General features: G+C 29.4%; 1 protein-coding gene and 1 pseudogene across 1 annotated transcript; both read right to left on the reverse strand.

Moving 5' to 3' along the window:
* Window positions 1-151: 151 nt before the first annotated feature.
* LOC121211257 (organic cation/carnitine transporter 1) lies at window positions 152-2,981 on the reverse strand. Its single transcript, XM_041083840.1, has 3 exons — window positions 2,493-2,981; window positions 1,141-1,647; window positions 152-903 (listed from the first exon to the last, which is right to left on the reverse strand). The coding sequence occupies exons 1-3, from the start codon at window positions 2,929-2,931 to the stop codon at window positions 236-238; spliced, it is 1,614 nt and encodes a 537-aa protein (XP_040939774.1). The 5' UTR covers window positions 2,932-2,981; the 3' UTR covers window positions 152-235.
* Window positions 2,982-6,235: 3,254 nt separating this feature from the next.
* On the reverse strand, window positions 6,236-11,022 carry LOC107931010 (organic cation/carnitine transporter 1-like; annotated as a pseudogene).
* Between the last annotated feature and the right edge of the window lie 2,113 nt (window positions 11,023-13,135).

A 13,135-nucleotide genomic window follows, 5' to 3' on the forward strand; every position in this document is an offset into this window, starting at 1 on the left:
ATAAAGATAGTTTCTTCTGCAAAAATAATCAATTCCTTAAAATCTTTGTACTTAATAAATTTGATCATTAATGTTTTTATCTTTTAGTTAAAATGATCATAATTATATTTAATTTTTTTAAACTATTTTTTTAACATATTTAAGAAATAAATTCAAACTTTCAATTTTTCATACGGTTTATTTATTGATAAGTTTATCTAGTAAGTTAAAAATATTTTAGATAAATTGAGTAAAATTATACCACAGTGTTCTGAATTAAACGACGACGTTTCACTTCTTCTTCTTCTTGTTGCTTTAACGTTTCATAAAGCGGAGCATTTTTAGTCTCAGGCAACCACACACTTAAGGTTCCACTCACGATGGCAAGAGCCCCAAACACGGCGAACGAAAGCGACGGGCTGAGGCGGCCGACCACCACTAATAAAGGCGACAAAGAAGCCCCCAACATTAACGATTGACGCAACATCGACACCGCAAAGTTCCTTACGTTAGTCGGAAAAAGCTCAACACAGTAAATATACGACACGTTGAACGCGATAGAAGCAGCCATGAAACCAATAGCTTCGATCGTTAATTGAGGCCAACTGCTGGTGGTGGAGGATGCGGCGGAGAAAATGATGCAAAGGAGACATGAAACGCCGGCTGAAATTGCTGATAACGATGAAAGGAGACGTCGGTCGGTGAAACCCAATAGTATGCCGCCGATGAAAACGGCGGGGATTTCCATTGCGGCGTTGATTATAACTGTTAAGTAGAGATTGAAATTGAGATTCTCGGCGTTTAGTTGGATTCCGTAATAAACGAAGCCAACCCCAAAGCCAAATAACATCATTGTTATCATCCTTTTAGCAGCCCATCTTGTTGTCCATATGTTTTCGTTTTTGCCACCTTCATTCCCTGTGCCTGTAATAATAATTGAGACTTAAATTTTCAATTGGAGAGGGTAGGATCTGTAGGGGATAATTATTAAAATACTAATGTTCCAATGCCCGAACATTTACAAGTTTAGGGTCAAACTTAAACAAAAAGAAGTCTAAACTCCAAGAATAATTGTCACCCAAAATTCAAGCCCTTAATTTAATCGTTTAACTAAGCAATGTCTAATTAAATAAATCAATTAAATATAAACTATACTAGCACCTGTTGTCGCTTGAGATGGAATTATGAGCTCTACATTATTAGGCAATTTCTTCCTGTTCCATCCTGCAAATTTTTGTAACACCTCAAGAGCTTCTTTGTTTTTCCCTCTAACAAGGAGCCAACGGGGAGATTCCGATACCAAAGGGACTAAAAAAAGAGTATAGACCAGAGGGGGAAGGGATATGATCCTGTACAAATACCTCCATTGGGTTCTAGCAGGATATGCAATGAAAGGGAGAGACAAGAAACCCGCTGTGAAGAAAAAGAAACCATATTGGCCAACTTGGCCTCGCCATTTACGGCCAACGACCTCCGTTGAAAGAACAAGGCAACATATCCCATTTCCAGAACGAGCAAAGCCATTTGCAAATCGAAGAAAGGAATACACCCAAATATTTGGTGAAAAAGAAGTGAGGAAAGTGGTTGTGGAGGTTAAGATGCATGCCAACAGAAGTGTTTTCTTTCTACCTAGCCATGCGTCGGCGAGGCGGCCGTAGAAAGCACAACCTATAATGAAAGTGGAAACAAAGTAACATGGAGGTTATGTATTAGGAGTATTGTATTTTATCACATTTATTCAAAAAATAAGTAAATTAGTTCATTTCATTACATTAAAGAGTAAATTGACCTTTTTTATTAAAAAATTAGTATGACTAAGAGAATAACTAGATAGTGCCAATCAAATATCAAGGGCGGCATCAAGAGGTAACCCCTTGGCCCCCACCATTCAAATTGGAAAATTGCATTTTAACTCCCCTATTTAAATTTATAATTCAATTTAAGCCCACTTAACCCAAAATTATTATATTTGTCCCTCCAAAATTTTATAATTTTATCTCAATCCCTAATATAAAACTCTTTGCTTCATTCTTGCTGGTCTATATTTCAACCTAACCATTAGCTTGGGTGTTGAATACCAACCCAAATATGAAATAGAGCACGTAGAGGATTTTGCCGTTAATTTATGGGAGCTTAATTAAATTTATAAAAAAAAGTTGAGGGTTTTAATTAAAATTTCTAAATTTTTAGAGGGCTTAATGAAAATTTACAAAAAAAATTATGAGTAATTAAATTTTGTTAAAACTTTTGGGGGTTTAATAAGAATTTATAAAATTTTTGAAAGGCCCAATTCAAATTTTCGAAAGAATTTGAGGGGTCTAAAAAAATATAAAATTATATAGATAAATTGGCTTTAACAGGCTAAAGAAAAAAAAAGAAATAACTCTTAAATTGTATTATCATAATTTGTAAATTCTCTATATATTCGATAAACACATATTTATAATTTCATCCACGCACCATAATTGAAGGCTATAGCATGGAGGGGAAGAGTGACAGTGATAGCTGATTACCGAAAATTGAACCAATGAAGAAGAGTGAAGTGGGAATAGCAGCAAGAAACTTGCGATGGCAGATAAGATGCCACTCCGCAATAGTGGTGGCGCTATTCCCTCCGATCCACTCCCAACTACCGGCTGCCAATCCACAAACATGACCGACCGATTGCCCTTTGTTGCCACCACCACCACTAGCAGTGTTGTTCATGCACCAAGATGAGGATAATGATGGATCAGCACTGGTTTTGCATCTCCAACCAGATGGCTGAGCATCAGTAAAGATGGTGACCAAGGTGTTTTGAGAATCAAATACCCATGCAAATGACACTAACACCACTTGCAACAGCTGGGGTAACCCAAAGGATCCCACATACCTTTCTATAATCTCATCCACATTGAGCTCCATTTTTTCTTCATGGGGAACCTCTGTTGTTGTCTCTTCTTCGTTATCCATGGCACCCCTTAATGTGGATTTTGTGTTGGGATGGCTTTGATAATGTGTTGGTTGCCCCATAATATATGATATTATTGATATGCATGACTTTGGTTTTTTTTTTTAATTATTAAAGGTAGAGATGGGAAATGAATGGTGTCATCATATGTACCACTAATTGTGTAAAATTACTTGAAAAAGCCAAATTCTATTCATAACAACAAAGGAAGTTAGGTAATTTAAAAAAGTTCTATTCATAATAATAGAGGAAGTTAGGTAATTTAAGAAAATTATATTCATAATAATAAAGGAAGCTAGGTAAATTAAGAAAGGGATAATTATTTTTTGCCCTTGAACTTGACAATTAGTTTTACATTAGTACTTATATCTTTTTTGGGTCTACTTTGGTATTTGAACTTGACAACTAGATCCACTTTAATCTTTGAACTTAAAAAATATACAAATTTGATGATGTGAGACTCTAAAATTGTGCCACATCATCACTTGAAATCTAAAATTTTATATAAATTTTCAAGGGATGTTGTGATACAATCTTAGAGTTAGATTTAGTGTTTTAGTAACCAGATTGGTGGTTGAATAGGTCAGATCACTGGTTCCCAATTCAACTAATTCGACTGATTCAATCGCCAAACCAACAATAATTAAATAGTTAAAAAAATCAGCTTAGCCTATTCATGTATATATTTTTGCCCCAGTTTTCAATTTTTACAAATTTCAAAAAGTTTCTGAGTCAATCGATTCTACCCCTTTGTTTGGAGTATTATATCGATCAATTATCAGTCCATCCAATCCGGTCTTATTCCTGTAACATTGGTCACATCATTAAATATTAACAAAATCCAAATTGAGAGATCAAAATGAGTTGCCAAGTTCAAGAATCAAAGTAGAAAAAAAAAGTACCAAATACCAAAGTAGTTCTAGTTGTCATGTTTAGGGTGTCAAAACAATTGTATTGACTTATATAGAGCTATGATTAAAGCTCTTAACATGGATTCAAATCATATGAAACCCTTCTTCTATTTCCAGTATTGTATAAAAAAAAGAAAAGAAAAACAATCGGGTTAGTATTTAGCTTACTATTACTTTCTTGTGTTGTGGTTAATATTTATGTCAAAACACTTGCATAACGTGAGTTTCAAATTATCATCTTCTTCAACAAACCTTATCGTTCCTTTGCCCTCCGTAAAAATAATTAAATATAAACGTTTAAATCATTCTAATTTAATGTTCCTACGATGAATTAAAATAATATTATATCATTACTTATGTATTAATATTTTACTTAAACTCCACAAGAATTTGATCCGGCTAAACATATGTGTAATTTTTTTCCATATTAAGGACAACAAAGTCATATATAATATTTCACGCACTTTGCATAGTGAGTGAAAGGGTCGGGAACAAGAGTAGCTGGCGGTGGGATCATGTTTAAAAGCTGGACTCCTCGTTTCATAACTTATTTACACATCATGTGCCACTAAATTGCATTCGAAAGATACCCCAATTTATTATTTTTAGTATAAATTATATTTTAGTTTGTTTAATTTTAATTTTTGTATTTTTTAAAGACATCAATTTTAGTTTTGATCAAAATTGTAGCAGTTAAGTACATTTCGTTAAATTTAGTCATGTATTATGCATACAATTATATATGTAATTTGTATTTTTTAATTGAATCATTTTAAGTTTTTATGCAAAGAATAATAGTTTAATCCATTAACTTGATTTTTAGTAAGAAAATAAAAAAAAAGTTAATATTACATTACACATATGATAATATATTTGTCGTATTTATTTTTAAAAATAATTAAATTTAATGAAACTAATAATTATCGTTTGATGAAGACTAAAATTTTAAATTTTAAAAAATACAACATTAAAATAGATCAAATTAAAGTACAAAAATAAAATTAAATGCATAATAAAATTTACCCTATTTTTAATAATATATTTCTTATTAATAATGCTCATCAATAAATTATTATAGAAATCAACGATATGATAATGAAGCATCCATTAGCAAAAGAAGAAAATATTCAGTGGCTGAGGAATACAATAGAAAATTTTTGGTGGCAAGGCGTGCAACTGAATAGCATCCGCACTTCTTTTTGTCACACTGCATGTTTTTATCCTTATAAGTTAGAAAGAGTTTAAGTATAAAAAAAAGTTTAAAATCAAATATGAAAACTGATAAGTGAATTTATTTGAGCTTAAGTAGTTTGATTATGTTTTCAATTAAGCTCGAACTTAAAAATTAATGTTAGATCAAATATTGAGTTTTAAATTTTAAGTCGAAATCAATCTTCATATTTTTATTATTTGTGCTCAATTTTACTCAATTACAGTCTCTAACCAAAATGATATCAATTAATAAAAAAGTGTGAACTTTTCAAATAAATTTAGACAAAAATAATAATTTAATGATAATTTCTTACCAAAAGAAACCTTAATATGAGATTTAGAATATAGCTTATGACTTCTTCATTCATACTATAAAGACATGATCAATGGATTTTAATTTTAAAACCCAATTACTCACACAAATTTCATGGGACACAACAAATAATAACGTGAGATTATATCCCATCTTTAATAGAATTTATGAATATAATTTCATTTATTAAAGATTATTTTTATTAATAAAATATTATTAATAGATTTTTTTTACATAAATTTAGTCTTGATTTAATGAGTTTAACTTGTAATATTTACATATTTTGTCAACTTAATCTTGATTTAATATTTTTAACCTATAACATTTGTGTATTTTTTTAAATTAGAATCAAATATATAAAATATGTAAATTTTGATCGCTAAATTTATTATTATACTTATAAAAATTATGTACAATTGATAGTAACATCATGATTAGTTGCTCACTCTTAAAAATGATAGGGATTAAATTAATCTTTTTTATTATTATTTTATTTTTAAGAGATAAAAATATATTAATTTCTACTTTTATTATTTATAAGATGTTAAAAAGACAAATTTTCTATTTTTTTTATGATAAAAGGCTTTGTTCGGCCTCTAGATTTGCCTATGCGCACTCAAAATCGCAGGGCATTATTGCATTAGCCTTTATTAATAAATCATCTAAAGTTGGCTTAAAACTCGTGTTTGATTTTAAAAATTAATAATATTATTATTGTTTGTATGTTTATTTTATTAATAACATTGTTCGTGAATAATGTTATGTCCACTAAAAAATTGTCGAATTATTTTAAAGTACTTTTAGAAATGGTAAGAACACCAATTAGAATAATGATAAAATTTTATTTTATCCCCGAACACTTATAATTTACTTCAAACCCCTCAAAAAAAATTTCTAAGTTTACCCAACAAACATATATAATTTTAAATAAACAAACAAAATGGAGAGGTCCCAAAATGGGAGAAAATGGATCCCCATTTCAGAGAAAACTGGAGGCTCAAGGAGTAGTCTCCCACTTTGGGGTTTAGAACTTCCTTTTATTATGCTGGGTCCAACCCCCGGTCGGACTCTGGTGGGGTATTTTTATTTTATTATAATTATATTACAGAAAGGATGTTCCTTCAAGGTCGGTTAATTTTTTATTGTTAGCATAGTTCTATGCTCTAAAACTAGACCATGGTGGGCTGTCTTAAACGGCGATGTTTCTCTTCTTCTTCTTCTTCTTGTTGCTTTAAGGTTTCATAAAGAGGAGCATTCCTTGTCTCCGGCAACCATACACTTAACGTTCCACTTACAATAGAAAGAGCCCCAAACACAATAAATGAAAGCGACGGACTAAGACGGCCGACCGCGACCAATAAAGGTGACAAAGAAGCCCCCAACATCAACGATGCACGGGACATCGACACCGCAAAGTTCCTTACATTGGTAGGAAAAAGCTCGACGCAGTAAATGTTCAACACGTCGAACGTGATAGAACTAGCCATAAAACCAATAGCTTCGATCGTCAATTGAGGCCAATTGCTACTACTAGTGTTTTTCGACGATGCAGCGGTGAAAATGATGCATAGGATACACAAAACACCGGCTGAAATGGCTGATAATGATGAAAGTAAACGTCGATTGGTGAAGCTCAATAGTATGCCGCCGATGACAATGGCGGGGATCTCCATTAAAGCATTGATTATAACTGTTAAGTAGAGATTGAAGTTGAGATTCTCGGTGTTCAATTGGATTCCGAAATAGACGAAGCCAACCCCAAAGCCGAATAACATTACTATAATCATTCTCTTAGCAGCCCATCTTGTTGTCCATATGTTTTCGTTTTCATCACCTATTGTATTTTTGTCACCTTCACTCCCTGTAAAAGTTAAATTGTTAGCTTAAATACAGCTAACCCTTCGCTCTATTTTGTATTTTTTTTTTGGGTAAAAGTATCATGGAGTACCTTGTATTAAGATTCGGATTTATATTGTCATTTTTATTTAAAAAATATATAAATTAGTAATTTCAATTAAAAATTTCATCTATTTCTACTGTTAAAAACTGACCACGATATTTTAGAATGAGGTACATATGACATGCTAGATGTAACTGTTTGATTATTTTGTCAACCACGTCAATTTTTTAATAATAGAAATAGATAAAAATTTTAATATAAAGTACCATAAAGATCCTTGTAATTAGAAGAGAAATTGCATTTTACTCTTTTACTAAAAAAATAAGTAAATTTTTCATCTAATGTACAAGAACTAATTTACTTATTTTTTTAGTAAAAGAGTAAAATGCAATTTCTCTTCTAATTACAAGGATCTTTATGGTACTTTTACCTATTTTTCTATTTTAATTGTTTTTTTATATAAAGTATATGTTATTTTATATTCTTTATTTTAAACTTTTGGATAAACTACATCGGTAATTACCCAACTTTTAATAAATTCTATTTTTAGCCACTCAACTATGAAAAGTTATTACTTAATTATTCGACTTTTTTTTATCACCAATTTAATCTTCAACTTAGAATCTTATAAAACTGATGAAGAGTGAACTGAGAATGACTAAGTTATCTTAACACTTAGTTTCTTGAGTGTTTTTTTTATTTTTTGTATATAAAAAGGTTTAAGGTAAACTACATGGGTGGTTACCTAACTATCAGTATTTTTTTGGCATAATGACTTGTTTGACCTTTCAACTTTACAAAAATATCATTTTAACCCTCTATTTAATTTTTCGTCTCTTTCATCTCTTATCTCTTGAACTTGCATTATTTGTCAAATCATCCCAAAATGGAAAAGTTAACTTCTATTAACTTTGCTGACGTGTATGCTACATCAACAATTAATTAAATTTTTTAATATTTTAAAAACACTTTCTAATATTTTTATACTTTTTAAATAATGTTAATAAATTTTTTATTTTATAAATATTAAAAAATAATTAATTGTTGACGTGGCAATCCATGTGTATGCTAAATCAACAATGTTAACAGATGTTAACTTTTTCATCCATTTTGGAGTGATTTGATAAACAACACAAATTCAAAGGCTAAAAGAGGTGAAAATTAAATGGAGGGCTAAAATGATTTTTTTTGTAAAATTGGAGGGCCAAATAAGTCATTATTCCTTTATTTTTTATCACCCAACTATTCAAATTTTTTTCTTTTTTAGTCATTAGACTTTATATCAATTTTTAAAATTGATATAATAATAACTTTAACTCTACTTTATGTCAATTTAGTCTTAATTCTAAAAAAAATTAACAATACTAATTAAATGTATTAGAACCTGTTGTTGCTTGAGATGGAATGATGAGGTCTATATTGTCAGGCAATTTCTTCCTATTCCATCTGGCAAGTTTTCTTAACACCTCAAGAGCTTCTTTGTTTCTCCCTCGAACAAGTAGCCAACGTGGTGATTCTACTACCAAAGGGACTAACAAAAACATATATACAAGAGGGGGAAGGGATATGATCCAATATAAATACCTCCAATGGGTTCTAATAGGATGTGCAATGAAAGGAGAGACAATAACCCTGCCGTGTAGAAAAAGAAACCGTATTGTCCAACTTGGCCTCGCCATTTATTGCCAACCACTTCCATCGAGAGGACGATGGAACATATCCCATTTCCGGAACGGGCAAAGCCATTTCCGAACCGGAGAAATGAATATATCCAAACATTTGGTGAAAGGGAGGTGAAGAAAGTGGTGATGGTGGTTAAGATACATGCCAGCAACAATGTTTTCTTTCTACCTAACCACGCGTCTGCAAGGCGACCATAAAAAGTGCAACCTATAATGCAAATGGAGGTTAATAGTTTGCAATGTTAATAAATAACAAATATAAAATATAAAGAATTTAGATAGACAATTCTTTATAACTTAAGTAGATAAGTTGGGTCGACTTATCTGCTTGTAAGGTCAAATTTCGATGGTGCAAATAATTTTTATATATTATTATTTTCTTATTTTTTGAAATAATTATAATAATTATTATTATTTTCATTTACATTTGAACAAATTTATTCAAATAAACATAACTTTCAAAAAAGATTCGTAACGAAAAAATATAATTTTTTAAAAAGAAATTGATATGTTACGAAAAAACGTAACTTGAGCTATAAATTATGTACTAAGTGACACTTTCTTTGATCAAAAAACATAATCGGTCTATATATAAAACTCAATAATGTTATTTTCATTATTTTGTTTTGTTATTTTAAAATATGTTATATTTTAGTAACAAAATTAAAACCTTAAAAATAGAAAATCACGCTTAAGATCTATATCTCATTTTCCTCGATTTTCCTTCCTTGCATCACAAGTTTCTAAGAAGGTCATTAACTAAAGATATAACAACTTCTAGTGATGGGTCATCGCAAATTGGATAATTAAACTTTTTGTTATACAAATTCATATAAAATAAGTGGGTTAATTATATTAGACTTCCTCAAAATTTAAATTAATCTTTAAAACATTTAGTATCTTCTCAATCAAGTATCAAAGATGGAATGTTATCTCGATCCCTTAGTCCTTATGATAAAACTGCATTTTAGCCCTCTTTTCAAATTTATAATTCAATTTAAACCCTTCAGTAATTTATATTATTATCTCATCCTGTAACCCAAAATTTTTCATTTTGTTCTTATAGTTTTTTTCTATCAAACTAACCATTAGCTTAGGTGTTAAATGCCAACTCTAAGTTTTGGGAGCCTAATTAAAATTTATTTAAAATTGAGGTTTTAATTAAAACTTTCCAAAATTTTACGGGGCTTAATAAGTTTTTTTGAAATTTTTGAGACGTCTAACGAGAATTGCTAAAAACTATGGGGCCTAATTGAAGTTTTCTAAATTTTTTTCAAAGTTTTGTGGGCCAAGGCCCCCAACCTTAACTACATTCAATCTTTATAAAATGTTTGGATCATATTATAAAACACATTTGTACCAACAAAACAATGTGTTCAATAAATACATATTTATAATTTGATTCACATATTTTAAATATATTTCAACTTTATATATACTATTTTTTTCTTTAGAGTAAGAGTTAAAATTATTGTTTTTAGAATTCGATGGAATTGACCGGTTGAATTGAAAATTGATTAAGATATTGATTCGAGAGAAGAGATTCAATCAGTTGAATTAGGTTAAAAAAATTGATTGGTTGAATGTTGTTTTTTTTAATGGATGGAAGAGTTGATTACCAAGAATTGAACCAATGAAGAAGAGTGAAGTGGGAATAGCAGCAAGAAACTTGCGGTGGCTTATAAGATCCCACTCCGCAATAGTGGTGGCGCTATTCCCTCCGATCCACTCCCAACTACCGGCTGCCAATCGACAAACATGACCGGACAATTGCCCTTCGTTGCCACCGCCACCAGCAGTGTCGTTCATGCACCAAGACGAGGATAATGATGCATTAATAGCACTGGTTTTACATCTCCAAACAGATGGCTGAGCATCAGTAAAGATGGTGACCAAGGTGTTTTGAGAATCAAACACCCATGAAAATGACACTAACACCACTTGCAGCAGCTGGGATAACCCAAAGGATCCCACGTACTTTTCTATAACCTCATCCACACTCAGCTTCATCTTCTCTTCTGCAACTGCCGCTGTTGCTGTATCATCAATCTCTTTTGTTTCCTCTTCTTTTTTTATCTCCATGTCCACCATCCTTTGTGTTGGATATTGCATGGCTTTTGGAAATGTGTTTCTCGTCTCTTAATATATGACATTATTGAAATCAATGCCACAAGAGAGAGGGAATGAATAGTAAGATCATCATTTATGGTGTTTTAATGTACCATTAAATGAGAAATATTAGTTAAAAACAAATTAGGTACCTAAAAAGAAGTTTGATTAACTATCCGCCATGTATGATCGATGAATAATAATATCATAATTTATTAAATAAAATAAATAAAAATAGTGGAGGACTTATAAATAAATATTAATAACTTTAAATACTAATAACTTTATTTAAACATAATTAAATAATAATTAATTATAAATAAATGCTCAAAACTCGAGATATGAAACTCTAAATCCAAGAGTTATTAATATTTATTTATAATAGTTACAATTAATGTTTAATTATGTTTAAATAAAATTATTAGTTATTTACAAGTCCCACATTATTTTTTAATTTAATGATGACGTGTGATGGTGAATGAGACTTATGTCATGTACCAATGGTGCATTAAATATTATTCCATAAAAAATAAAAAAAATTGGGTTTGTATTTACCATATTATCACTATATTAAAAACTTAAATTTAATAGCAACAAGTGTCGAGTATAATAGTAAGACATACTGTATTTTCACAGAAAACTCATGTATGAACCCGTCAGATAATATTGTTGGAATTGACGACCATAAATCTCGAATAAATTAATCTTCATGAACAATAAAATAAACATAAGGATCTCTTGATCATAAAATAAAAATAAAAATTAAACTTAAATAATGTGGAGTTAATCAATTAACTATTAGTAGGGCATGAATTAATTTAAGCCCAATTACGAAGTTACAGGTAAATATATCAATAAATATGAATCACTACAAATATAGAATTGAGTAATAACCAACACTTGATCCTAAATATAATAATTCCTTATATTCTTATTAAATATTAATTTTAGTTACTGTATTTTTATTTTTAAGATTTTAGTTTTTTTATATTTCAATTTTTAAAATTCAGGTCTAATTATTAATGCGGTTAATTTTTTATTAAATTTATTGGTATAACCTTTTGAAATTGAAAAAAAAATCTCACTTGATAGCCATATAATTAAAATGCCGACATTGCAATAAATTTAAAATTAACAAATTAACTTTAATAGCCTTAATCATTAGACTTACAATTTTAAATCGAAAAAGTATAAGTAAATTTTTTCAAATAAAAATAAATGATTATATTTCAAAACATATAAAAAGTATATTAACTTATAACATATTTTAACCTTTAAATAATATTTATTTAATATTTTTTATAATTTATATTCGAAATTCGTGTTTATCCTTAATAACAATACATATATATAGAAAAATATATATCCGCCTAACATTTGATACTAACTTTTAAATAATATGTCATTAATTAAACATTGATATCCTACTAAACACGGTCTAATTGGAGCTATACTCTGGGCATTTATTTCTGTTGCTTTCCCAAATGGTAACTTTATGAATTTTATAAGTTATATTGATTTGTGGGGCAGCCTTAATGAGTTAGTAATATGGAAAAGTTTGATGACCTTTTATTATTAAATAAGATAAAAAGATATAATAACTTCATTTAAATATAATTAATTATATTAAAATATTAAAATTCTAGAATTTATACTAGAGATCTTATATCTTCAACCTTTAAATTTAATATTCTAAATTTAAGAATTATTATTTTTTTATAATTAATATTTAATTATATTTAAATAAAATTATTAGTATTTTTTTACGAGTTCTCCACATTTTTTTATTTAATTTAATAATAATGTGTCAAATTATCATTTACTAATGGTACATGAGATTTACGCATTGACGCTATATCAAATATTATCCATTTTTATGGTATTAATGGGTATTTCTTTTCGAAAAATAATTTCATTTCTTATGATCAAAAGAAAGGAGCGTTAAAGCTCCAATAGATTGGAAATCGAAACCAAAGAACTACATATCAGAAACTGATGTGAACCATACAAAGAAAACTATCTGCCTCGAACCTATCACTTCGAAAGAAACATCGAAAAGAAAAACAATTGTTTCTGATA

The sequence above is a fragment of the Gossypium hirsutum genome, chromosome A12 (assembly GCF_007990345.1).
Source record: "Gossypium hirsutum isolate 1008001.06 chromosome A12, Gossypium_hirsutum_v2.1, whole genome shotgun sequence".
NCBI lineage: Eukaryota > Viridiplantae > Streptophyta > Magnoliopsida > Malvales > Malvaceae > Gossypium > Gossypium hirsutum.